The sequence below is a fragment of the Sciurus carolinensis genome, chromosome 11 (genome assembly GCF_902686445.1).
Source record: "Sciurus carolinensis chromosome 11, mSciCar1.2, whole genome shotgun sequence".
In the NCBI taxonomy this organism is placed as follows: Eukaryota; Metazoa; Chordata; class Mammalia; order Rodentia; family Sciuridae; genus Sciurus; species Sciurus carolinensis.
In genome coordinates, this window is record NC_062223.1 from 120,508,421 (window position 1) to 120,536,328 (window position 27,908).

At 40.8% G+C, this 27,908-nt stretch overlaps 1 protein-coding gene across 2 annotated transcripts in view; it reads left to right on the top strand.

The window, feature by feature from the left end:
• Sorl1 (sortilin related receptor 1) overlaps positions 1-27,908 on the top strand; it is a 159,629-nt gene that overhangs the window by 62,465 nt on the left and 69,256 nt on the right. For both annotated transcript variants that reach the window (XM_047516319.1, XM_047516318.1), the window contains exons 12-18: positions 5,734-5,822; positions 14,915-15,093; positions 16,542-16,728; positions 20,453-20,581; positions 21,064-21,149; positions 25,408-25,580; positions 26,293-26,424. In XM_047516319.1, the coding sequence (XP_047372275.1) occupies positions 5,734-5,822; positions 14,915-15,093; positions 16,542-16,728; positions 20,453-20,581; positions 21,064-21,149; positions 25,408-25,580; positions 26,293-26,424 (975 nt within the window). The remainder of the gene's footprint in view (positions 1-5,733; positions 5,823-14,914; positions 15,094-16,541; positions 16,729-20,452; positions 20,582-21,063; positions 21,150-25,407; positions 25,581-26,292; positions 26,425-27,908) is intronic.

A 27,908-nucleotide genomic window follows, 5' to 3' on the forward strand; every position in this document is an offset into this window, starting at 1 on the left:
CATGCTTGCACGTGTACCTGTTAAGGTCTGTACACAGCATGGTACAGAACGTAGTACACATGGTGAAGTGAAGGAGGTTGATAAGACCAGAGTAGTTAAAAGTGTGAATGGCTTGGAATTTCCAGGTCATTATTGTCTTACTCCCATGGGAAAGAGTAAGCAGTTCCTTTCTCCCTCCTCGGAGCTGGACATGCCTTTTGGAATTGAGTGTCCTCTGCTCTGTGGATAGACACGCAGTTTATTTGTACCTTCTGCTGTTGATGTAAGCAGGGTTTGAACATCTGCAAGTGATTTCCTCCTGGGTAGAAAGCTGAGTCTTGTTCCTCCTCCAGGGAAGTGGTGTCATCTGGCTGCTGTGGACGGCTGTCAGTGCCTCCCTGCAGCATGCTTGATGCCTGCAGGAAGCAGCCAGCACACAGGGATCTTATTTTGGACCCTAGCAGAAAACTAGCAAGGGGATGAAAAGGTTGAGACTGTGTCCCTGAGGGAGCATCTGTGCCTCTGGACAGCCTTCACTTCAGGGGCACATACTGAGGAGGGTAGCAGGCCGTGGGAGGGGAGGAGGATAGGACAGAGGGGACAGAATACTTCCTGGAACACTGGTGACCACAGTTCTAGTTCTCCTTTTTCTACTAATGAGTTGTGCACATTCTCTGGTCCTCAGAATTCCTTTCTAAAGCTTTCTTTAGGGTTGATATCATTTTTTTCCATTGGTTGATTCAATTGATCCATTTATTGGAAAGGCTTCTTTTGTCCATTTTATCTGTTTATTGAAAAGACTTCTCTTTTTCCTGTTGAATTGCCATGGAACCTATTTGAAAAATCAATTGGCTACATGGTCTGCTTTAGGGCTTTTTGCTGTTACATTGACCTGTTTGTTCGTCTTTTCCTCAGTATCAAACTGTCTTAATTACCAAAGTCTTACTAGTAAATATTGAGATCAAGGAGGGCTGTCTTCCATCTGTTTATTTTTAATATTGCTCTTTTTATATGAATAGCCTTTGCATTTCCATATACATTTCAGAATCAGCTTGTCGGTTTCTAAAAACACTAGGATGTCGATTAGAGTTACATTGAAGACAATAGGTAAGCAATCATACCATCTGCAAAGAGGGACAGTTTAATTTCTTCTTTTCTGATCATTTATTGCTCTTTCTTCTTTCTCCCCACCGGTTTCTCCTCTTCTCTTCTTTCCTCTTACCACCATGACTCATGTCTCTATACACTGTTGAATAGAAGTGGTGAAATGGCGTTCTCCCTGTCTCAGGGGGAGCAATTCAGTCTTTGTAATGGGGAAACCGTTACATATATTATTGGCAATAGATTTTTACACATATACTTTTATCAAGGTGTGGGGGATTCCCTGCAATTCTTAGATTGTTATTTTTTTAAAATCATGATTGGGTATTGAATTTTGTCAATCACTAATTTTTTGTCTATTAAAATAATGATGTTTTCTTTATTATTTTGTTGCTATGAGATGTTACATTAATTGATCCTTGAATATTAAAGCAACCTTGATTTGTTGGAATAAACCTTACCAGGTCATTATGCATTTTCCTTTTTATATATGGCTAGGTTTTCTTTGCTAAAAGTCGTTAAGAATTCTTATATTCTTTGTAAGATATTAGTGTGTAATTTTATTTTTTGTGATACCTTTTTCAAATTTTGATATTACAATTTAGTATCATGAAACAAGCTGATTAGTGATCCTTCTTTCTCCATTTTCTGACAGTTTATGTGAGGATTGGTGTTATTTTTTCTTTAATAATTTAAAGAAAGAGTGAAATTTTCTAGGCATGTACTTTTCTTGGAATAGTATTAAGAAATTCAGGTTCTATTGTTGATATAGGACTACTTAGAATTTTTCTTCTTTGTTTGGTCAGTTTAGTGAGTTTTATATTTCAAGAAATCTGTCTCTTCATCCAAGTTGTTGCATTCGTTGGCCTAATCTTGTTGTGTTTCCTTATTACCTTTTTAATGTCTGTAGTATCTTCAATGGTAATTTCATTCCTGATGCTAGGGATTTGTGTATTTTCTTTCTTTTTCTTGATTAGTTCTAGGTTTGTCAGCATTGTTGATCTTATCAAATAACCTACTTTTAATTTTATCTGCTTTCTGTTTTGTTGATTTCTTATCTTTATTTTTTCCTTTATTTGCTCTTTTTGTTTAAGATATAACCTTTAGGTCATTGATTTTAGATCTTTTCTAATGCAAACATTTAAGGCTACAAGTTTTCCTCTAGATACTCCTTTAGCTAAATGCCACCTGCATAGATATGTATCATTTTTATTATGTTTAAGGTCAGGATTTTTAATGTCCCTTTCAAAAATTGAGATATAATTCACATACATAAAATTCACCACTTAAAAATATTCAGTTCAGGTGTTTTTAGTGGATTCACAATGTTATTCATATCTAATTTCAGAACATTTTCAGCATTCATTACATCTCTTGATTTTTGTCTTTGGTAGGTTATTTAGGAAAGTGTTACTTGATTTCCTCCTAGGTGCTGGGAGTTTCATACTTATCTCTTTGATTTCTGAGTTAATTTCCTGTAGTCTGGGAGTACACTTTTTGTGATTTCAGTTCCTTTCCATGGGACTTGTTCTGTCCAGCATGTGGTCTGCTGTGATAAATGTAATATGAGAATGGAAGGGCATGTGTGCTCTGTGGTTGTGCGAGTCATGTCCATAACTGACATTTACATGAAAGTGGTTGATGAACATAGATCTTCTATGTTCATTCTGATTTGAGTCCTGGTGATGGGGGGGATCCACTTAAATTGTTAATGGAGAGATGGGAGGATCTCCTACTGTAATTGCAGAATTGTCTGCTTTTCCTTAAATTCTGTCAATTTTTATTTTGCCATGTAGTTTGAGCTTCTGTTACTAAGTGTACAGTTATCTTTTTTTTTTTTATCATTGACAATTACCTTTTCTGATGAATTGTCTCTGCTGTCATTGTGAAATCCCCAACTTAACTTGTCATCATACCCTGTCTCGCAATCTATTTTATCTGATATTGAAATAGCATCTCCAAACTTCTTATGGTTAATGTTTGGATAGTACATCTTTTACTGTCTGTGCACTTTCTACCTATTTATGTCTTTATATTTAAGATGGTTTTTGTAGGCAATGTGTTGTAGGGTCTTGCATTTTTACTCATTCTGCCATGCTTTGCCCCTCCCACCCCCAACCAGGCCTCCTGCATTCTGGGCAAGCACCTTACCACAGAGCTACATCCCAGACCACACTCTGCTTTTTAGCTGAAGTACTTCCACCTTTAACATTTAATAAAGTTATTGATGTGGTTGGATCTCAATTTGTTATTTCATTATGTATTTTCTTTTTATTGCTTTTGTTTTTAATTACTGTTCTGCCTTTCCTGTATTTTTCCTTTCCTTTTTTATTATTTAGATATTTTAGTAATATATTTTTATTCAGATATTTGTCTTTTAATTTTATTTTTTAGTGGTTGTTCTAGGGATTAAAACCTACCTAACTGATCTTCTAATTTTCTTTGAGTTAATGTTACATTTAATATAAAATTTAGAAACCTTGCAACCATATCATTTCCTCCCCCATCTTTACTTTATGGCCATATGTATCACCACATCAGCTCACACTGAAAAGGTAAAGTTTGTTTTGCTTCAAATCATCATAAGAAATTTAAAGACCTTAATGACCAAAAAAACATTCTTGAATTTTTGCCCTAATCATTACTGTTTCTGTCTTTCTTCATTCCGGAAGATCCTTCTTTACTTTGGGAAATTTCCCTACAGCCTAAAGAAATTCCTTTAGCTGTTCTTGTAGAGCCCTACTGACTGTGAATCCTTTTGGTTTTCCTTCATGACAATCTCCCTTCACCTTCATTCCCACAGGACATATTTGCTTTATTATTGAATTCTGGGTTGACTGTACTTTAAAGGTGTCCTGTTGTCTTCTTGCTTCCCTGGGTTCTGATGAGACACCTGCAGGCATTTCATTTGTGTAGTATGTATATAATGTCATTTTCACATGCATGTTATTATTCGTATTTGCATATAGCCTGTCATTTTCATATATACATGTATTTTCATGTATGTATGTTGTATGTCATTTTTCTCTAGATGCTTTCAAGATTTTTTTCCCACCTTTTTGTCAGCAGTTTTGTTATGATGTATCTCAGAGAGGTTTTCTTTGAGATTATCCTGTTTTTGGATATTGGTCTTGAATTTATAAATTTATATTTATCACCAAATTTGGGAAATTTTCAGCCTTTATTTATTCAAATAGTTTTTCTGCCTAGTCCATTTTTTTCTTTTAGTCTCAGACTCCAAATATGTATCTTGAACCTTTTGTTATTGTCCCATTGGAACTTTCTTACTCTCTTCCCCCCACCCCCTGTATTTTCTTTCAAATGAATAATTTCTACTGATCAGTTTTATCTTCAGGTTCACTAATTCTTCTGTTTCTGTTCTGATGTTGAGCCTATCAGTGAATTTATTTCAGATATTATGTTTTTCTATTATAAAATTTCTATGTAGTTCTTTTATTTTTAATAGTTTTTACTTCCATGGTGGAGAATCCTTATCTTTTGTTTATTTCTTGTGTGTTTTCCTTTGCCTTATGGAACATGGTTATAAAAGCTATTTTAAAATCCCAACATGGATCATCTTGCGATTGGCACTTGTTGATTATCTTTACCCTTGAGAACTGGACTCCTTTTATAGATGTTTGAATAGTGTATGTTGAGTAATTTTGACTTGTGTTCTGGATGCAAATGAAATGCATGAAATTAAGCCTTCTGGAAGATGTTGGTATTTTGGTTTTAGCGTTCAGTCAGGCAGTTAAGATTCTATCTTGCTTTCTGTAGGTGGTAGCTCTGACATCAGTTTAGTCTGCTAAGCCTTTGCTGTGCTGGTTTGGGTCTGTTTTATGCATGTGTAATTTAGGGGTTAGGCTGAGACTTATGTAAGTTCATACACAGAAGTAAGGGATTTACTTTTTTGACACTTCCCCCTTTGGGATTCCACACACACTTTTTCCAGCCTGCAGGAGCTCTTTTCCTTGTTCCTTTGACAGAAAAAGTTTCTATCAGAGTTTGAGTTCTGGCTAGAAATGAGGTGCTCCACAAGAAATGAAGGGCTTTCCCTTGGGTCAAAACTGCATCAGGATACTCCTAAGTGTGTGGGTAGCTTCTCCAGATTTTAAATTCTCCTTACAAGATGCCCGCTTTTGTTTACTTTTCAGTATCCTCAGGTGGTTGTTTTTGTTTTTCTGAGTTTTGCCCAGAGTTTTTAGTTGTAATTGCTAGGAAGGATGAGCTATATCCTGTCATAGTAGAACTGGAACTCTAGTTGGTTAATTTTATATTTTCAGTGCTGGGGATAGAACTCAGAGCCTCAGATGTGCTAGGCAAGCATTTCATCAATGAGCTATTCCCTCTATCCCCAGCTGGTTAACTCTTAATCACTGATAGGTGAGAGTCAGAAATTTGGGTTTGAGTTTTACCTCTGCTGTTGGTGGTCTGCTTTGGTTCTTCATTTGGGAAAAAAAATTGGAATATGAGAACATGGCTCTGCCTATTCCAGGATTGAATGGAGTACATAACATGATCAAAGTGAATGTATTCTGAAAACTGAAAAGTTGCATTCAGATGGTTGACATTGTATGTGTGCAGGCTCCACGTGCATGTTTCTGCATGGTTACTTGCACAGAGGTGGTCTCACCCCTGGTTTCTCTTCTCTAGGCGCTTCCTGGACCTCACTACTATACTTGGGGAGACCACGGCGGCATCATCATGGCCATAGCCCAGGGCATGGAAACCAACGAGCTGAAGTAAGTGTCTCTGACTAAGCCTTTCCTTTGTACCAGTACATTGTTCTAGAAATTTATATCTGTAATCATAGGTGAATTATTTCTCTATAGCACTAGGTTGTTGGCAGCACAGTTTGAGACCCCTGGGAATTAAACTTTCCATATCTATAAAGTTGGACTAATAACCTACTCTTTCTGTCTCACAGGAGAGTTGTGAGAAACAAGGGAAATAATTTTTTGGTTTGAAAAAGTACAACTACACAAATATAAAGAGTTAATAATGACTAAAAAGGGACTCTTTAACTTGTCTTTGCTTTGTATAAATGTGACACAGATTTGCTCATGTGATGACTAATAATATATAATAACAATAAATAATAAAACATGAATAGTAATTACAGAATGCATCCACCTTTGCAGCCAGCTGACTTTGACGGTGCTGCATTTGGTCTTGGGGGTTTTCATACGTTGAGGTGGAAGGGATGTTAGACCCTAACTGCTTCATTTTGCAGATGATGAGATTGAGGCTCAGCAGGGTAAAGTCACTTGCCCAGGGTCTTCCCATTTGTTAAACACTCTGGTCTTCAGATTATGCCTTGTACTCTCTGTAGTATATTATTTTGAGAAGAGTAATGTCAAGAGTTTGTAATGTCTGTTCCCTTAAGCCTTGATTTTTGAGAACCAGCTCTTTGATTAATTTCATGGAGTTATTAAACAATTAATGTTTGGTTGGGGCAGGCTGGCCCTCATTTCTCCTTGTTTTTGAGCTGAACCCATTGACTAAATTGCTAAGGGAGGTGAAGAGGCTTCAGTAATCATCTTGTTTAGAGCAAGGAAGAAAGCTTTCTTTTCCTTAGCTCATTTTAGAATTCGAGCCAGCAGCAAAAGAGAGGTGGGTGGTTTGAGAAGAGAGATCTTAGCAGCTGGTTGTTTGCCTGTGGTTAATTGGACATGTGCTGAGCAGCCTGGTCTCCAGGAAGCAGATAGAAGCAAAGTGCTGGCGTTGGCTTTCCACCTGGCTGTCCTCCTTCTGTGTGGCACTGGTCAGCTGCCTCTTTACAGCCAAGAGTCACAGGAGGCCCTGTTTGCACACAACACTGTTTTCAGATTGGTGTTTGCTCAGACGAGGACGATAGTCACAAAGTACAGTGCTTCCCACATTTACATGACATTTGTGTATCTATTAATTCATACTTCACACTGCTTGTGCCAGGTGCTGTGTGTCTGAAGAGGAATGGGATGTTGTTCCCCACCTTTACACATTCCACCCTAGCTGTAAGAGAGGCTCAGAAACAATTGTAGTGTTTAGTACGCTGCTATGTGTGGAAGTCACACAGGGACAGACTGTGGCTTCCCAGGAATACATTTCATTCTTTGTATGGCTTTTAGATTTTAGAGTCCGTTCTCAATTTCCTTGTTTAACTTCTCCACAGATTACATTTGCATTCCTGGCTGGCTCCTCTGAAGGAGTGAGTGTGATTCTAGTCCTCTTACACCATCTGTCGGCACATATGTGCTCAGGGTCGCAGCGTCATTCCACGCTAGCTGGAGCAAAACACACCAGGAAAATAAACCTACTGCCAGAACACCCTAATGCCCTCCCCAGGCATTTCTTAATGACTTCAGGGTTGTAGGATTGGGGGATTATGGGCAGAGTAGCCTTCCTTTATTTGTATAGGTCATTTGGAGGAGTCTGTAATGCATGGTGTAAATAAGCCATCTGCAAATATGGGAAAAATGGACAGGCCTCCTTTTGACAGGTACATGTGTCCCAAATATCAGCCTAAATTTGGTCCAAATCCTTGTAGCCACCTAGCATTTTCTCAGTGTGTTTCTTCCAGAGGTGTTTGGCCTGTCTTCCTGCTGCTCTGATAAATAGCAGAATTAATATTGAAGTTAGTTCATATCCTTAAACCACAGTGGTATTTACTGCAATGCCCAAGCTTGAGACCATTTCTGACAGAACTAGATATCTTTTGCTGGTCTAGGGCTTCAGCTCCCTCTAAGTCTGACCTCCTAATCATGGTGATCTCCCTGTCCTTTGAACCTCATAGCATTTATTGACTGTCCCATTAATTTGGCATTGATCACATTCTGGTTCCTTTTTTTAGTTACCTTTTCATTATATGCCTGAATTCTTCAGCTCATAAGGCCTTTCTAGACAAGTATTTTCATTCTGTACAAGTGCCTGTACAAATATTTGATTGATCAATAAATGGGTCATGCACACTCTGTCTTCCAAGATTGCTTGTTTTTGTTTTGCTGATTTATGACACTGGCAGGGACTGGGTAGGGTGCCATTTGCACAGCTCCAAGGGAGACCACTGCTGTTGTGCTCTGTGTAAATGTCAGCCTCTGAGCACAATGGCGGCTTCTCAGATGCATGCAACCTGGAGGTACACAGCAGACACCAGGGATGATCCCGTCCACTTTCCTCAGTTTCCACATGAGGGAATGTGATTTGCCAGGAGTCAGTATCCATGCTGGAGCATGAACATATTCCTGTGAGGAATCATTTCAGGCCAATTACACAAATGTTTGAAAATATACAATGAACCAGGTGTTGTGCTAGACACTAAGGACACAAAGGTGAGTGTGGTGTGGCTTGGGTGAGTGGTGAGCCCGCTGGGTTCCATGAGAGAAAGGAACCAGGAAGAGGACCTAGTTTTGAAGGGGAGCTTTCTAACCCGATATCCCCTTTTAGGGAGGAAAGCCAAGCAGAGTAGTATTTTGCATTCTAATAAGAGGTAGTGGGAAAGGTAGGAACTGTACTTAAAGAGTTGGATTTCTTGTCTTTTGTTTTTCATATTTTTTCCCCCTTGGTGGTAGTTCATTTAAATTAGGCATGTCTTTCTCTCCCTGATTAGCACAGATAACTAAGAGTTGACTGTTATTTGTTTCAGCTTCTGCCTTGGTTCTCTGCTGAGACTGTTACCTTTGTTATTGTTAATTGAAATTGAGAGCAAGAAGTGGAACACTTTGTTTTGCTGTTGTGTCTACATGTCTGAAATGATCAAATAAGAGCCTGTGCTGGGGATTCACTTGTGCATTCATTCAGCATGCTGTTAGCAGGAACCTGCTTAGGGGATGCATAGGAACAGTTTCGTGAATAATCAGTTTTCTTCAGAGAAGGGGCTCTTGTGTTTTTGCATCTTGACCAAAAAAACATCCAAAAACATTTGTTGGCTTGATCAGGAAGGATGAGATCAGTTTCCGTTTCTTCTTGGCAGTTCGCCTGTCAGCATGGTGATATTATTGATAGTTAATAATATTTTGGATTAACCCCAAAACATCTTTTCTCTAAGGAGGTTTCCAATGTAGGGCTTCCCTCTGGGAATCCCGAAAAGCCCCTGCAAAGAGTACACATAGCAGAGCAGCTGTCTTTTCTGGACCTGAGTTCTGGACACAGCCCCACAGTTACAAAACGAGGGAGGAGGCGGTTAACCTCTCCCCTGGATTCAGCCCCTAACACTAGTAGTAACGCTACGGTGCAGTGCAGAGCTGGCCTGCCATTCAAGCCCCATGTGACTTCCTCTGCCTCTTGAGGTGAAGAAGAGCAGGTGTCTTTATCATTTTTTAACTGTTAAGAAACTGAGAGACAGGGTTAAAAGAAAAAATTGAAGCTTCAGTGCAGTATATTTTATTTGCTTTAACAAGCATGAATTATTGCCCTTTGATAGGAAAGGTGCCAGGGGCAGGGATAGGAAAGTGAGGGTGAGGTCCTATTCCTGATGAATGGCAGTCTGGGAGAAAGCCCTCACAGATCCAGGTCCTTTAAATACAGTAGGTGTGAGATGGAGGTGAGCATGGAGGTGTGAGATGGAGGGTATAGTGGGAGCCACGGTGAAGGCCTTGTCATGATTCTCAGAGAAGGTGGAACTTGAACTGAAGCTCAGAGGGTAAGAAGCAAGGTTGGAATGCCATCCGGGGTTAGAAAGACTTGAGCTTGAATCAGTGTGGGAAGGGCAGCTTTTCTGTATCAACAGAGTGCAAATCGGGAGCTGGCGAGTGGTGAGGAACAGGGCTTGAGGTTAGTGTCTAGGGAGGGGCCAGGGCCTGGGGACTTTACCTGTGCCTTACTGAAGAGATGCCTTTGAGATGAGAGGGTTCCTTTGAGGCTTTTAAATAGGGGAACAGCATGGCTAGATTTGCATTATAGATATGTGGCTTTGGTAGAAGGAGGAGGATAAATTTGAGAGGAGCTTGACTGGAGGTGAGAGCTGATCCTGGGGTGGGTGTGAGGATGAAGCCTGCAGGACAGGCTTTCTACCTAGCCGGGGTGACACTCTAGGAAACTCCCACTGAAATAAAGCAGAGGTAAAGGAGTGGGCTTCAGGGCCATGTAAAGAAGGCAGAGTTTGGACAAGTTGTATTTCAATGGCTGCAGCCTGTCACAGGGGAGACATCCAGCAGGGACCCGGACCTATTACGTTATCTGGTTCAGACTTCTGCCACCCATGACAGAGGATCATCCAGTCTTTGCTTGAACAATCCTAGCAATGGGGAATTTGCCAGATAAAAAGCGCTTCCACTTTACTTGTTAACAATTTGTTATTCAGTCATTCATTCACACATTTATTTGTTCATTCATTCATTTATGAGTGAAAGTTCTCTGGTAATAGCCCAAATTCTCTGCAATCCACCTTTTAACTATTGTGCTTATTGGTTCTGCTCCCTTGAGACACACAGCAGACACTTCCTCTCATCCAAAAGCCTTTCAGACATTGAGGACCTTGTGCATGTCCTCCTGAGCATCTGCCATTTCGTGGAAAACATCCCAGTTCCTTTCCCTGTATGCTGCAGGTTTCTGAGTCCCACCTTCTAGATTCTGCTATAGGTCTGTCTCATGATGTCAGTGCCTTTAAATATGGGTAGATCTGACCCCCATAGCCTGAAACAAGTGGAAAATGTTTGGCTTAATACTTGCATGGTTTGGACACTATTTCTATTAGTAACAAGCTAAGGCTACATTTTCCTTTTTGACAACCACTCAAATCAGTGTGACTCCTACTAAATTTTTTTTTAACTGAGGTACCATTTATATACCACAAGATGCTCCGATCTTAAATACACTGCTTAATCAGTTCTGAAGGATGTAAGTCCAGATGTAGAGCATTTCCCTCATTCCAGAGAATACCCCTGTGCACCTTCCCAGGCAGTGCTACTCACCCCCGTTTGCCCACCCATTAGAGGCAACTGCTGCTCTGATTTTATTTTTATTACTATAGACTAGTTTTGCTCATTTCAGAATTTCATGCTCATATTTTTTGTATTTGGCTTCTTTTGCTCAGCATAATATTTTTGAGATTTATCCTTGAAACTTGTGTCTGTAGCCTGAGTTCAGTGGAACTTAAAAACTCAAGGTTCCTTTTTATTTTATGGATCTTATTGAAGGTCAGGTATTTCCTAGTCTGAATTTGATCAGGTAAAATTTTAAAACTATGTGCAGGATTTTTTTTTTTTTTCATCTCATTCATTCTTGTTCTTTTGATGTAGGAAAGCATTTTGCATGTTATTTTTGGCATTTATTATATTATCTGTGTAGTCAACCTTCTACCCTTGGCCAATTCAGTAGACTAACCTTGCAGATTGGTGTCCAGACCATTGACAGCTGTGTTGAGCTCCGTGAGAAGCAGAGTCTTATTTTGAGTTGAGATCAATATATGAGTCCTGTGGGATTTGTTGTTTTCCCCAGCAGCAAATGATTTTTTTCTAGCTATGTGGTCCACAAAGATCTTCTTTAAAAAAAAAAAAAAAAAATGCTATCATCATCCTATCTTCAAATTAAGAATTACCAGCAGGAAAAGAAAAAGTGTTAGTTTGGCATAGTCCCCAGCCCTGACTTCCTTTTTCTTAAGTGCTCTTGAATCAGTGTTGCACAACCCATTCTCAAAATTACCTTTTCTCTTTTAGGTATATCAAACCATTTTTTTTCTCGTCTAGTCTTTGAAATCTTTGTTCTCCATGAGTCATCTACAGGTTATTAAATAGGACTCTCTGATCATCTATCTTTGTATCTTTTCATTCCCTGTACTGAGTTTCCTTAAACTTCTCTGACTTTTCCCCACCTTGTTTAGTTTGAAGTTCATTCTCCTTGATAAAAATAACAACAAAAATAGAAATTCTTTTCTTTAACCATTATTATTCATACCACTGTCCATCAGAACAGTGATCCTATTACTTTCTAATCCTTGATAGAACTTAATAGTTAACCAACCCACTATCCTACAGACTCACCAGTATACCAGTTATTTTTGTTGTTTGAAACATAATACTTGATGCATTTGAACTTGAGTTACTTGGCTGCTCTTCCAGCAGACTACTAGAATTACAGCTTGAAAGAACTGGCAGATTACTGGACTCTAACTTTTTCGCCCTTAGTTATATGACTCTTTCCATCTTGAACACATTCTTTAAAAAAATCAGAGGTATCACGGGTCTTTCTGTCCAGCTATGCAAATGTTGTATCAGGTTCGCTGTCTACTACTGCTTACCCCTTGAAAAGTATCTGTGGTTATATTCTTTTATTTTATATTATTGTATTGTATTATGGACTTTCCCACCCTCTGAGAGTTTTCAGCCATGGAATTTCATCCATATTTTTATCTGAACAGTTTGAATTCTCTGTTTCTAGGGACTGGACCCTACATCCTCTCTCGCATGACTTCAGAACACAAAGATGACTTGTCTTGCCTTCTCCCAACAGCACAAGTTCTCCTTTAGGGGGTCAGAATTCAGTCTAAAATAGATGTCCCCTTAAACACTGCATTTGGTCATGTGACTGTCCTTTCTCCAAATTCTGAAAAAATACCATTTTCTAAATGAGCAGTTTATTCTCAGATACAAGCCTGTGCCTGGCGATGCACCTGCTGGCTGGTCTCATTAATGACGTTGTCAGAGTTCTCCGGGAATCTTGCAAGAGATGATTCATTTCCTGAGGTTATCCTTGGTTCAAGGAGCTCCTAAATGGAATTAGCTTGGCAATATGCAAATAGAAGGACTTCCAACTTTATCACAGAGCTTAGATCACTCCCACATAGTCCAGTTGATAGGCCACCTTTGTAGTTAGCTTTAAAAGTGATACTAAAACTTTTAACTTGTCACATTGGTTCCAGGAAGAGATCAGATGAGTTAACTTATCCACATACCTGCTTTAAAACTCATTTAAATGAAAAGCCTATCTGCCAGATGAGAATTTTCCCTCTTACAAGATCTGTGGACATACATTGTGTTGCTGTGTAAGCCCACCACCTGGTTGAACCTTTAGCCTTCTTGTAGAAGTATCAGTTTTAGAAATCTCAACAGGAGGGGAAATGTTTGGATTGAGTGATATCATACAGAGATTTATGTCAAGTATTGGAGCCAGGAGGGAAGAAAACTAAAATCTCAAAAATATGAGAAAGGTGAAAGAAAAAGGTTCGTATGTAATTAGTAGTTAAGAGAGACCCAGCCCCGTGCTTCCAAAAAAGCTTCCCCATTGAGGGATTTCTCATGTGGAGCTTCTTACAGCTCACTGAGTGCTGAGGTAAATAGCAGGCAGGGTTTTTTTTCTCTGCTTCTCCTCTCCACCTACTCCCTTCTATACAAAAGATAATTCAAAATTAGTACAATCTCACAAGTGCTACTTTCCTCCAAGGAAAGTAAAGAAAGCCTTTTTTCTGATATAGTCTGTTTTGGAGGAGACTTTTCTCAGGACATGCTTTTCCTCCAACTTTTTTTTTCTCCTCTTTTTTTTTTTTGGTACCTGGGATTAAGCCCAGGGGTGCTTAACCAATGAGCCACATCTCCAGCCCTTTTTTTGTTTTATTTTGAGACGGCCTCACTGAGTTGCTGAGGCTTGCAGTCCTTGCAGTCCTTCTGCTTCAACCTCTGGAGTCCTTGGGATTACACCACACCCAGCCAACTTTTTAATTTTTAAAGACCACATAAAAGTTGGAAGACCTATGTAAAGAACACCCATATATCTTTCCCCAGAGTCACCAATTGTTAATATTTTGCCAGTTTGCTTGACTTATATCATCTATGTATTTAGCATTCTAATCTATTCATCTTTTTTGAGACTGAATCATTTGAAAGTTGTGGACTCCTGCCCTTTCACTACTAGATATGTATTTAAAACATGTATCTCCAATAAAGAAGAGCATTTTCCTATTTATTGATAATGCTCGTATCGCACATAAGATGACTAAGAAATTCACTGGTTTTACTTACAAGCTATGTTAATTTTTCAGTTGTCCCATATTGTTGTTGATGTATGCTTTTTGAAAATTTTCCCTCAATCTAGGATTCAGTCAATCCAGAATTGGATTTGCACATTGCAAATGTGTCTACACATTGCATTTGGTTGTTATATCTTGTATTGTCTCTTTTAATCTATAATAGGTTCTTGCCTCCTTTGTTTGGTTTTCTTTTTTTTTTTTTTTTAGGAATCCAGAGCAGTCATCATGTAGAATGCCTTACATTCCAGATTTTTCCAATTATATAGAATAGTGCTGAGATGTACCGTTTTCAGTACTTTACTCAGGGGACACATAATGACAGGTTGTTCCATTATTGGTGATGCTAAGATTGATTAAGTTTATGACTCAACATCTACTGCAAAATTATATTTCCCCTTGTGTGGTGAATGATTGGTCTGTGGGTTGATATCTTTAGACCATGCAGATGTCCTGGTCCCCAAAACTTTCAGCTAGTGGTTTTAGCATACAGTTATCATTTTTGTCTGATTTAGTTATTACAGTGGGGTTATAAAATTGTAATTTTTCTCATTCTGGTTTTTAATGCCTATTAGGTAGTGTTCAAATATTTAAAAATTTCCTTTGTTTCTCTTTTTTTAGAATCAGTAGCCGTCCATGTCCTATTTTTATTCAGTTTATCATCTGTTACTATCATTTTTTTTTTATGTTCAATTTTCTCTAAATTTGTTCATTTGGAGCCCCATCAGCTGGTTCCTGTGTCCTTTTGAGGTGACTGCGTTGGTCTCAGGCTTCCTTGCTTTCTGGCACAAACATAAATTTCCCCCACAGTAGCCAGGAGCAGCCATTTCCCAAGAGCTCCTGGCGATGTGATTTTGAGACTGTAACTGTATGTTTCCTTTTATTTGCATTGGGCAGATACAGTACAAATGAAGGTGAGACCTGGAAGACATTCATCTTCTCCGAGAAGCCTGTGTTTGTGTATGGGCTCCTCACAGAACCTGGGGAGAAGAGCACTGTTTTCACCATCTTCGGCTCCAACAAGGAGAATGTCCACAGCTGGCTCATCCTCCAGGTCAATGCCACCGATGCCTTGGGTAAGCTGTTGCCTCTGGGGCTCTTTCTCCAAGATGTTGATTGACTTTCTGGTGTGTGCAAAGCATCAGCTTGGGTACTATGTCCTCAGAAGAGCTTGTGATTCATTGGGGGAAATGGGCATTTTCAAGTTAGAGAAAAACATAGGAGGGCTTACTCAATTCTTAATAGGACTGTGTAGTATTCTTTGTGTCATGGTTTCATTGTACAGTCCTGGCACACAGTAGGTCTGAATATTTGGCTCTTGAATATGTGGATGAATGAATGAATACTTTTTCAAATCAGCAGTTCCAAGGGGATATACCCAGTGAGAGAGCTTCGCTCTGTAAGGCAGACTGCCCAGTGATGCAGGGTCCAGTCATGATCAGCTAGTCTAGACACAGGACAGGTGAGTAAGCAGGGAGGAGCAAAGCTTGTCCCCTCACCCTTCCCATGTCCTGCTTTTTCCTACTTCCCTGCTGTGGCCAACATTTTTCCCAGCTGCACAGAGCTCCTGTGTCTTCTCACTCCCACCCGTTCAACCTCTACTAGTTGAAACCCCTTTCATGCCTCAGGATCACACACTTGCCACTGGTATCTCAACCAGAAGACATCTCCCCTCTTCTCTATGCCCAGAAAGATGTGTTCAGTGTGCCTTAAATTGTGAATTTGTGTCCTTACCCGCCATGTGTCATCTTCCATCAATTAGCTCATAAGGCCCTTAAAAGGAAACACGAGTCCTGTGTATGTTTGCAGTCCACCTACTGGGTGGTCTGATTGCCTCACAGGCAGTAGGGGCTTACTCGGTCTTTGCTGAGTTGAATGTCATTGAATTGACAATTGTGCATCTACTTCAGATAGAATTTAATCTGAACAAAGACACTTGTAAAAAAAGATGTAAGTTTCTAGTACAGACATAGGCATGCTCTGGAATTCCTGCAGGAAGCACTGCCCTGACATTCTCAGTGACCATGGGCAGGTGGGGCGACTGCACCCATTTTCCACAGAGATCCTGCACTTCCAATTAGGGCAGGCATTGTCTGCAGCGCTCTTGGGCCCTACTTTCATATGTGTCTGCACCACCAGAGGAAGCAGGCAGGGAGCAGTACCCCCAAATGACATCACTCATTGAGGTCTCAGCCTGCCCCTAGTTCCCTTGGAGAGAAATGCCCTTATGCACCTATATATAAAGGAAACTGCTGACTTTCTTAAAATAATTCAAAAGTTTGGATGGTGCCAAAAAGGGGTTTCTTCTCACTTTCCTTCGCGTTTTCAGCTGCATCATTCATTTGTGAGGGTGCTGCCCAGCTTCAGCACAAACCCATTAGAGGCTCCGGATGGCACTGGAGATCTGCGTCTGTTGGACAGTAACAGGATGCACAGGAAGTGGGTGACAGTGCTGAGGGTGGGTGGCGAGACAGGAAACCCTGCCTGGGCCTGGCTCTGATGCTCAGTGCTTTCTTTCCTTCAGGCGTTCCCTGCACAGAGAATGACTACAAACTGTGGTCACCGTCCGATGAGCGGGGGAATGAGTGTTTGCTGGGGCACAAGACTGTTTTCAAACGGAGGACCCCCCATGCAACATGCTTCAACGGAGAAGACTTTGACAGACCAGTGGTCGTGTCCAACTGCTCCTGCACCCGGGAGGACTATGAATGGTTTGTTCTTCAATTCGGGACATCAAGTTGTGTTTTGTCACTCAACTGACTAGGGCATGGTCTCGTTCCCGGAGAAAAGGAATAGAAGGAAATAAATGTTTATGAAGCATCTTTTTATGTGCCAAGAACTATGCTACGCACCTTTCACATACGACGTCCTCCTTAATTCTGCCAGCCTTGTAAGGCAGTAGAGGTGTCGAAACCTAGGGAACTCATTTATTCAGGAATCTATAGCCCTAGGATTTGTTTCTAGGAGGGTGTCCCAAAATGGGAAAAGCTGAAGGTTCCATGGTAGGTAATTTGTTTTCCTTAGGACCCCTGTCTCAGAGGGGATTTATTTCCTTATCCAAAATGTTATACATACATATATATATTATTATATTTTTTTTGGTACTGGGGATTGAACTCAGGGGCACTCGACCACTGAGCCAAATCCCCAGCCCTATTTGTATTTTATTTAGAGACAGGGTCTCACTGAGTTGCTTAGCACCTTGCTTTTGCTGAGGCTGGCTTTGAACTTGCGATCCTCCTGCCTCAGCCTGCCAAGCCACTGGGATTACAAGTGTGCGCCACCACTCCCAGCTGATATGTATATTTTTGCATCATTTATTATTGCTTGAGAACAATATCCAAGGCACTTCTGGAAACACTAGAAGTAGAAGGAGGAACAGGTGACTTTGTTCATTCTATTGTGATCGTTGGAAGGAAGGAGAGGGCTGTGATTTGCAGTTGGAGAATCAGGAAATCTTTAGAGGAAGGCCTGTTTTAGATGGCCCTTGAGGAGGCTTCTGGATGTGTGACCAGGGCACTTTAAGACCATGCATAAGAGAGTGACAGTATGGCTCGGGAATGGCGGTGGTGGTTTAGTTTGGGAGACATGTTGGTTGACTTGCAGCAGAGGCAGGAAGCAGAGATGAAGCAGAAAATGATAGAAACAGTAGGAATGGAGGCCCTGAAGGAAATGGACCTTATTCTGTAAGCAGGAAGGGCCTTGATGACTTCGAAGGTGAGTTGGATAAAACAATGCTTAGCTATAGGAAGATGATTCTGGCAGTTGAATGCACAAGATTTCTGATCTCCCCAACAGTCTGTCTTCAGCAGGAAATGATTGTAGGGTTATCAGTAGAACTTAGTCTTAAACATACAGGACTTACATTTCAGAGGTTGTTGGGGCACCTAGGAGCTAAATTTTGCTTTGGGCAGTGCCACGCTTATCTAACTAGAGCCAAAACCCTGTAATGTGTTCTAGACCAGAGGTTAGAAGAAGGTCCTATATAAATGTTTTAGGCTTTGTAGGCCGTGTGGAATCTATGCTCTTAGTCTTAGCTACTCAGCTGTGTGCAAGATAGCACCCATGAATGAAAGAAGGCAGCCCTGATAAGTGGGTGTGGCTGTGATTCAATGAAACTCTATTACAAAAACAGCCCACCAGGTCTGGCCACTTCTAGACCATGCTTCGGAAACTTTAATGTACATGTGAATCGGCTGGGGTCTTATTAAAATGCAAATCCTGCCTCAAGAGTTCTGGGGGTCTGCAGTTCTGCCAGGCTCTCAGGGATATGCTGCTTATTTGCATATCTGGCCTTAGAGCAGCAAGACTTAGAACATTCAGGACATTGCCTTTGAAAGGTGTCTGCTGCCAACGTCACAGCAGAGATGCTTGAGCATCCTCGGAACTTGGTATCTGCTGGGGGTCTTGGAACCAGTCTCCCTGTGGTACTAAGGGGGTATTGTGTATTCTACTTCAAAATAAAATTAAGACTAAGTAAATGTGCATAAGAAAATCCAGCAAACCTTTGGGGTTCCTCCTTGACTCTAGTATACTTAAAAACAAAAACCAAATGCTAATTTTTTTTTTTTTCTCTGCCCACCCCCTGCCAAACAAAAATAAAAACAAGTAGAACTTGATGTGCCTTCCTGGGAGACTGGCTGGGCTCCTGCTGGTCTGCCAGGCCTCCCCCCTCTGACTTGCTGGAACCTGCGGGTGCTCATCCCTGTATTGTCTTTTTATTATAGACCAGCATAACCACCTGCTCTGCCCCTCATGCAGTTGGGCTGCAGGAACCATGAGTGTGAGGGGGTGACGGCACTAGGAGAATAGTGAAGGGCGTTCATTTCAGGCTGTCCTCTGTCTTTCTGTTTGTTGTTACTGCTAGGAAGGGGCCAACTTGGCTGTGTAGCTCTCAAAAGCTTTTGATGGGATTGGACTATGGCAGGGAGAAGGGTAACAGTCTCAAGATGGACAGCAGGAGATGAGATGAGAAAGAGCACGCTGAGATATCTGCTCGTGCGCTCAGCTACTGATTGACAGCTGTATTTGAGAGGCTATTTCTGATAGTCCTTTCAGATCACAGTGGGAAGCCCAGTTTTCAGCTTATACATTTGGTGCTTTCAGAGGTAGTTTCTTTTATGTCTTTGTGTTCCTCACCTGGGTAAACCATGTGACTTCGAAACTCTTGCTGTGCCTCCTAGTAAGCAATACATTTTATATTATGACCCTGTGTCTATGGATATATCACACACACACACACACACACACACACACCATTAAAACAGAAGCTTTATGGGACAACATTTAAATGCCTGATGGCTTTTGCTTTCTTCCATTCTTTTGAGGGAGGGAGGAAGCTGGGCTTAGCCCTAAAGTGCTTTTACAGCCACTAGGTTGAGACCTGCAGCCACAGAAAGCTGCCTAAGAATTAGGTGCTATACTATTGGAGGCAAATAAGTAATTAGCTAATGCTTCATCCAGTCCTTAAAAAGATGTAAAGCAGCCATTCAGTAGGAATGATTGAATGAATCAGACCTGTTTGATAGAGTAATAGAACTTGTTGCCTTTAGAATAGTTCCCTACAAATTGCTAAATGTGGATTATGTAATGCAAACTACTTTGCCCTGTGATTGTGCTTTTCATATTAGAAGCATTTAATACATATTTATTGAATTAAATACAGTAAGTAAAGCTTTTTAAGTAGAGCATGGGAATGTGGATGATCCCTTTGAGTTATAGAATTGACAGCTTGGGTGAGGTTTGGAAAATAGCTGCCTGTCTCCAGAGTTGTCACATGTAGCCCAGAGGAGCTATGCAGTTGAAGGCAGAGCTGGCATTCCACTGAGTCCATGTGCTTCCCATTCACAGGTGCTGCCCATTGATCTGGGAGGCTTGGTCTATGTGACCCCCGAAGTGTCTGAGGTTCTTCTGAAGCCAGCTACTGTATCCCAGAGTGTAGGATGTTGGCAGTGCAGATGGTTTAGACAGTATGCGGGCAGGGTCTTCAGTGACATTGAGTCCTTAATCAAAATAATTTTTCATGAATTTCTTTTTAAATTTTTCTTTTAATTCTTCTGCTTAGGTCAAGAGAAAGTTTCACTGAATGCTAGTAATTCTTTAACTTTTGCTAATCCCTTTTAACCAAGAAGAGAAGGCAGAACTAGAATCATTGGATAGGCAGTTGGCACTGGGTAAAATTTAGTATTATTTGGTTTCGGGTGTCAGGATTTGTATTGTTTTTGTCTGTTTATCACATGTAATAGTAGTTTTCCAATTCCGGTTCAGATAAAAAATCTTTTGCAACTGTATTTTAGTGTAAAAAAGTTAGCTTTAAAATGGCATATTACATAACCTATAATACAAGTGATAGTATGGTAAAAGGAACATGGTTGGAACTGAAGTGCCTGAAGTTTGTAAAACAGTGTCCTGAACAAATCCCAATTGCCTTTTCAGTGACTTTGGCTTCAAGATGAGTGAAGATTTGTCCCTAGAGGTGTGTGTTCCAGACCCAGAATTCTCCGGAAAGTCATACGCCCCACCTGTGCCTTGTCTTGTGGGTTCTACTTATAGGAGAACAAGAGGGTATGTATCACACAGGTTGCTAAGTGAGGCTCACAAGGGGTCTGCACAGGGGGTGAGAGCATCCAGGACCACCTGGGCTTCTTTCATATTCTACATTGTAGAATTCTAACTTAGCAGGTTGCAAATAGGCAGTATTTAAAATGAGCCTACAGACTCTCCTGTTCCCAGTGAGAAAACACTTGCAAGTCTATAAGCTTTTCTGCAACACTGAAGTCATAAATGTCAGCAAAGAAACATCTTCAGAGGAGTTCATTGACAAGATATATTTAAATCTGTTGCCCAGAATAGTGCACTAAATCACTTGTCTGTCAAGTTCAATTACAAGCAGAACTGATCTAGAACCACCAAACACCTTCCTCCTAGTGCTGTAGGGAAATGTGTAGGTGGAATCTGTTGTCCATGATAGGAAATGTGCTCCCAGCTGGGGTCCCTCCATGGCTGATGTTTCTGACCTCTCGCTTTGTATCTGGGGGTGTTGACAGCTACCGGAAGATTTCGGGGGACACCTGCAGTGGAGGAGATGTTGAAGCACGACTAGAAGGAGAACTGGTTCCTTGTCCCCTGGCAGGTGAGAGGCAACTTCTTTATGGCTTCTTGAAACATCATTGAAGCCTTATTCAGATCTCACCGAAGTCAGGCTTGTGACTTTTCTAACTTAGTGGAGAAAAAAAAATAACCAAAATTATAAGCATCAGAGTTCCCTTTTCCTCTTAAGGTTAGCATTCAAACTAAATTTATATATAGCCTTGCATCTTTAAAGGAATGGAAAATAGTTTGTATGCACTCATTTTTTTGAAGAAAATCCCTGTGTTCATTGGAAGATGTTTATTTGGTGACTGTTGTGTGCTAGGCCCTGGGTGGGGGCCAATGGTGCACACAGACCTTTGTGTTCTTCATCTGTTGTTGAAGTTGAATTTAAAGACACCTGTGACTTTTTAGGAGGTAACTTAGTGGTCTGTCTGAATTTTATAATAATTGTAGCTAATATTTTAATATGCAGATTTTAATGTACTTTTCCGTGTATAGGCAGTTTAATCCTTTTAACAACCCAAATGAAGCAGATACTATCAGTTTCACTTAAAAAGTACTTATCTATGAGGAAGCAAGCATGTCCAGAAGAGAGGGTAAGACAACTTACAACTTAGATCTAGCAAGTGACAGAGTTAAAATTCTGACTCTTGGGCCCATTCCTTTCATTGGCATTTCTATTATTTAGATGAGCATCATTCCTACTAATTTGTAAAAACTTCTTTGGAATGATTATGCATGCTATAAAGGTATACTGTATTTCAAAACACGTTTCAGGTTGATTTACTGGGTATTTGTAATAGAGGTATGAAATTATGATATCTTATAAAAGAGTTAACCTCGTGACTTCTCTTCTGTTTTTCACTCTGCTTCTCATTTAGATCTTCCTTCTTCCCTGTGAGCCCTTCTCTAGCTCACACTGCTCGGTGAGGGCAGGTGGTGAACTGACTTCCATCAGTGTGGTGGTGTCGGATGGAACAGCCATCGGCGCCAAATGAGTCATGAAAGTTGCACACGGGGCAGGGCAGCCTCTCCTGCTCCCTGTTGCCAGCTTGCCTGGTGTTTTTCATGCAAAGCTCATTAGTCCTTTAATTTAATCTTCCATCATTACCAGAGTAATTAACATACCTCACCATGGAGACTTAAAAAGAACCACTGCTTCAGCAGATTCCTACAAATGAGCAGATAATATTCAGATATTCCCCTCACAAGTGCTGTTATTGATGAGGGCTTGGTGAGCAGGCTTTGAGTGATGGCTCTTAAGGGGCTGGAGTACATACTTTTGTAATAAATATTTCCAAAGATAATTCAGCAAGGGACAAAACAGTTTGTATAAAGCCATCAAAACTGGCAGGAAAGCTATTTTTTCTTTGTTAGGAGAGGGTAGAATAGGGAATGAAGTAGAAAAGTCTCATTTCAGTGTAGGCTACCTCCTAAATGTCAAAGAAGCAGCAGCAGAAGAAAAAAAAAAAAAAAAGAAAGAAAAGCTAGGAAATAGACAGAAAAAGATACTTTCATAGGGCTAATGGGAACCATAATATTTTGCAAAGATGAGGTAGTCTGGGCGTCTGGAAGGATTTTTATAATGCAGTAATTTTTCATCCTTTATGATTACTCTTAACAACACACATTCCCAGACTGTGCTTACATATGGCTGGCACTGGCTAAGTGTTCTGTTCCTTTTCTAGATTAGGCATTGTATGCTGAAGCACTGTATGATGCTCTCTCCCTAATCCTAAAACAGGTATTTCTGGACTTGGGCTCTACTTTGTTCCATGGGAACTACAGGAACAACTGGAAAGAGACATTATCATTTGATAGCTTAGACACTTTTGAAGTAAAGTGAGCCCAAAGGAAAAGAAGGCAAACTTAACCTATTAGAAAGTGTAGGTGGATTTACTTTTTGATGTGTTATCTATCCTGAAGGAGTACACAGCTAATCCAGGCATGCAACTGTGGGATTCACATTAGCATCTTGGTCCCATATGCAGCATACTGTCAAAATAGATGTTTAATTTTTTTTTTTTCATTTTTAAGAACTTTTTACTGTTAGGCTCTCTGGGGAGATGACTCAAGTTAACAAATATCCAAATATAGGGACACATCCAAAAAACAGCAGCCGAACATCATCCTTAGGCCTGGCTTCTTCTAATCCTCCTTTTTCTAAACCTGGGTGCCGTTGTGTCCACTGCTCTGGGTTTTGTCTGTGTGGTTTGTTTTCTCCAACTTCTCTGGGTTGGGTGCTCCTTTATTCATTTATTACAAAGGATTTTACAAAGAATGCAGGTAAACAGCAATAAGGAAGAGTGTGCAGGGTGAGGTGGATGAAGGTGTGAAGCTCTCATCTGCTTGCTGAGTGCACTGCCTTCCAGGCACCTCTATGTGTTGGGCTGATCGAAGCTCCAACATGGACACTGTAGACAGGGAGGCTGATGTTTTGCTCCTCTACTCCTGTGGAAGTTTCCAAAGTAGAAAAGAAAGAGTATTAGGTTTTTCTGTTACTGATTATCTAACTTAGGTAAGTCTCTTCAGCACCATGGGCCTCTCTTTCCATGTCTTAAGAAGTGGCAGCCTGAGGGTGTAACTCAGTGGTAGAGCTTGTACCTAGCACCTGCAAGGCCCTGGCTTTGATCCTCAGTGCATGCATGTGTGTATACACACACACACATATACACATCCCACACACAAATACAAGTAGATCATTAGTATCTATATAAAAAGAGGCAGCATAGTGTAGTGGTTAAAATATAGATTCTGAATCCAGACTACCTGGGTTCTGATCTTGGTTCTGCCACTAGTTGTGTGGTGTTAAGTGAGTAACTTAGCCTCTTGGGTCTCAGTATTCTCACTTGTAAAATTGAGTTCCTGATAGCTCTTCCATCACATGGTTGTTGGGAGGATTAAGCAGTGCCTCGCATGTGGCAAGTATATTGCATGTTTCTTAAGTAGAAAGAAAATCTTTGTGATGATTATGTTGTGAAATATTTCATAAGTAGTCCAGAACAGTTGTATTACTATTTTGAAAATCTGACAAGTTGATCTGATTGCCATGTGTCATTGTGAACAATATGAATGGACAAACTGGTTAGAAAACTTAGTCTTATGGTCTGAATATGAGGTATCCTCCAAAAGCTCATGTGTGAAATAATGCAGGAATATTCAGAGGTGAAACGGTTAGATTGGAGAACTGTAACCTAATCAGTAGATTAATCTGTCCAATGGATTCATAATTTGAAAGAGTTAATGGGTGGTAACTGTAAGCAGGTAGTATGTGGGTAGAGGAGGGGGTCATAGGGAGAGTGCCATAGGGGCTTTATATTTTGTCCCTGGCACCTTGCTTTTGCTCTGTTTCCCAGCTGCAATGAGCTGACAGTTTTTCTCTACCACACCCTACTGCCATGATGTTCTGCCTTCCCTCAGGCCCAGAACAATGGAGCCACTCAATCTGAACCTCTGAAACCATGAGCTCAAAATAAACTTTTCCTTCTCTACGCTGTTCCTGCAGGTATATTGGTCACAGAGATGAAAAAATGACACAGTTAATTCCAAGCAGTGACGAGTGGTCTCTGGTTAATGAAATTATGATATTGTCACCCAGGTTTCCATCTCTATAACTAGTACCTGAAATAATCCACTTATAAAGAAAAAAGTTTTATTTCAACTTACTGTTTTCGAGGTGTCAGTCCATGAATGGTGGCCAGGAAGCAAAAGAACAACAGGAAAGAAGCTGGAGCCCCACTATCCTCTTCAAGGGCACAACCCCAGTACCTAAAACCTCCTCCGAGGTCCCACTCCTTAAAGGTTCCATTACTTCCCAATAGCACCAAGCTGAAGACCAAACCTTTAACTCATGGGTCTTTGGGGGACACTCCAGATCCAAGTTTTAGTATGGTGTTATAAAGTCATAAGGAGAGAGAAAACATTGTGATTGGTCTTGTTTATATTGGCAAGTGTGATTCTGAAGACTTAGAGGCAGATTGTGGAAGTATGGATGTTGAATCAAGCATACTGGGTCATCTTAAGTTTTTTAAAAAATCTAACAGGTAAAATATTTGCAGATGAAGAAACAGATTCACTAGCATTCGAATAACTTGCCTAAGGCAGAAATATTATTCCATTATATACCTTCCAAGTGTGAATTCCTCGTTTCTTTCCCTTGATCCAGACCATGTAACAGTGGGGTTGAGGTTTGTGTGTTAAAAACAAAGCAAAACAAACAAACAAAAAAATAGGTCAGATCAGCTAGGAGCTCTTCAGCATCCCCTGGGTCCACCCTCTGTTGCTTGTGTATCTGGCAGAGGAGAATGAGTTCATCCTGTACGCCATGCGGAAGTCCATCCACCGCTACGACCTCGCTTCTGGAACCACAGAGCAGTTGCCTCTCAGTGGACTGCGGGCAGCTGTGGCCCTGGACTTTGACTATGAGCGTAACTGCTTATATTGGTCTGACCTGGCCTTGGACATCATCCAGGTGAGTCAGCCGTTGGTCTGCTTCTGGGGGTTGCAAAGCTGGGGATCAAATTCTAGCTTCATACATACTAGGCAAGCCATCTACTACTGCTCTACCCACAGCCCAAGTCCATGCATTTTAAAGGAGAGGTATTTTATCCTTATTCATTGTCTACTTAATCATTTCAGCAAAAGCAATTCCAACACCTTTTACCTATATTCCTAACTCAAAAGAAATTATGCAGTATCTGGGTATCTAGAGGGGGGGGGTTAGGGATGGGGGTGACCACTCAGTATAGCTGTCCCAAGGATAGTACCTGATGGCTAAGAGCCTTGAAAGGGAAGAGCAGCTGCAAAAGCAGACACAGGACCTCAAAAATAGCAGCAGTTTGGTTTCATTTATTTTAAAAGCAGACACATGCATCTGAGTAATCTCTGACCTCATTATTGTGATAGAGCTCATAGTTTAGTAACCAATGTTCATAATGCTAATGTGTAGTAATGTAAAGGATTAAATTCTACTTGTTGTTTTGTTTAAAACAGGAAACTATAATACATTGTGGAAATGCCCTTATTAAAACCCAGCTTCATGTGTCTGGAAAATTTTACAGTGTAAAAAATTTCATCCCTTAGCAATCCAGCCAACTGAATAAAGGGTTACTGTCCATGGGACTGATTTGGCAGAAGGTCATCTGAGCATTTCACAGCATTTATTGCTGTTTTTCTCTCTCTAGCGCCTCTGTTTGAATGGGAGTACAGGACAAGAAGTGATCATCAATTCTGGCCTGGAGACAGTGGAAGCTTTGGCCTTTGAACCCCTTAGCCAGTTACTTTACTGGGTGGATGCTGGCTTCAAGAAGATTGAGGTATGTGTATCCCCATGTTTTTCTTGATTAAATGAGCCAGGGGAGCACCTGGGCTTTGATCCAGATTTGACACAGAGGGTAGGAGCCAATGTGTTAAATTACTCTGGAAATTTTCTAAGAATTGCCAAAGAATGGAAAGTCTGAGCCTTTGGAGAAGGGGAAAGAGGGGTATGGTTGATCCAAGAATGATTATTCACTGCCATGAAAGTCCCACACGAGAATGTGATGTCTGAAACAGAGATATCCTTAAGGTAACTGAAAGTTTATGCTTTGGCTAACAGAAGCATACTATAAAAACAATAATGATAATAATGCCATATTGATGATAGTCCAGTAATAATTCTAGAGTAATAATGACAATAATCACATCATTATTATCTGTAATGATAGTACAGATACTATAATTTAGCTACCAAAAACTTATTCAGCCTTAGATGTGCAAGGCGACATGAGGGTAATAAATGACCTATAAACCACCAAAAACATTGGGTCCAGGAATATAGATGTGTCCAATTCCTGAAGGTAGTGCTGAGACCTGGGGGCACTGCCTCGGCAGCCCGTGGTAGTGGAGCTACATGGAAGTATGGCATGCAAGCCTTCAAAGTGAGATGTACAGTAGAAGCAGGGAGATACAGAGCCCAGTGAAGTTGCAAGACCAAAGAAACACTTGAGAGGAACTCCAAGTTCAAGCTTTACCCTACCAGCTAAGTGATACGGTGCAAGGGACTCAGGTTCTTCAGCTTCAGTTTGTTCAAGTGTCAAATGAAGATTGAATTATTCACTTAGCCATTTGATGAGTGCTTTGGTGCATGGTATGTGACAGCTCTGACCTTAGGTTCTAATGATGCTGCAGTGGAAGACCCGTAAGTTCCTGTTCTGAGGACAAAATGATATAAAAAGAAATAAAGAAACCAGTTCTGTTGCGATGAGTGCTGCAAAGAACATACGGGCAGGTGGTGTGATTATGTGACTGGGGAGTGGAGCATTAGGAACGGTGGACAGGGAGGCCTCCTGAGGCTGTGGCACTGAGCTCAGCCTGACTGTGGAGGAGATGGTTGTGCTGTGCCCCTCATAGGGACGCTGACGGAAATGAACAAGATGCAAAGTGCCTGGTACCTACCAAGTGCTGCCTTAGTGGTTTTGTTATTGCTATTTCTGTCCTTTATTTTCTTATGTGTGGCCAGAACTTTGTGAGGTGCTAGAAAAATGCAGCTGCCCTTTCATAGGCTTGTTGGGTGACTACTGCTTACCTCAAATGCTGTTTGTGCAAAGTGGTGTAAGAGGCGTCCATGACCAGAGCTCTTTGACCAGGTGGTTAGAAGAGTTAGAAAAGGAGCTGAGCCCAGAGCTGTTTTGAAGGAAAGTTACCATGTGTTTAGAGCAAGTGGTGGGGAGGGCAGGCCCCGGCTGAGTATGGCAGGAGCAGACAGTCGTGAGTATGCATCAGGCCTGATGACTATGGGAACCAGCCCGGCTGGAGTGGA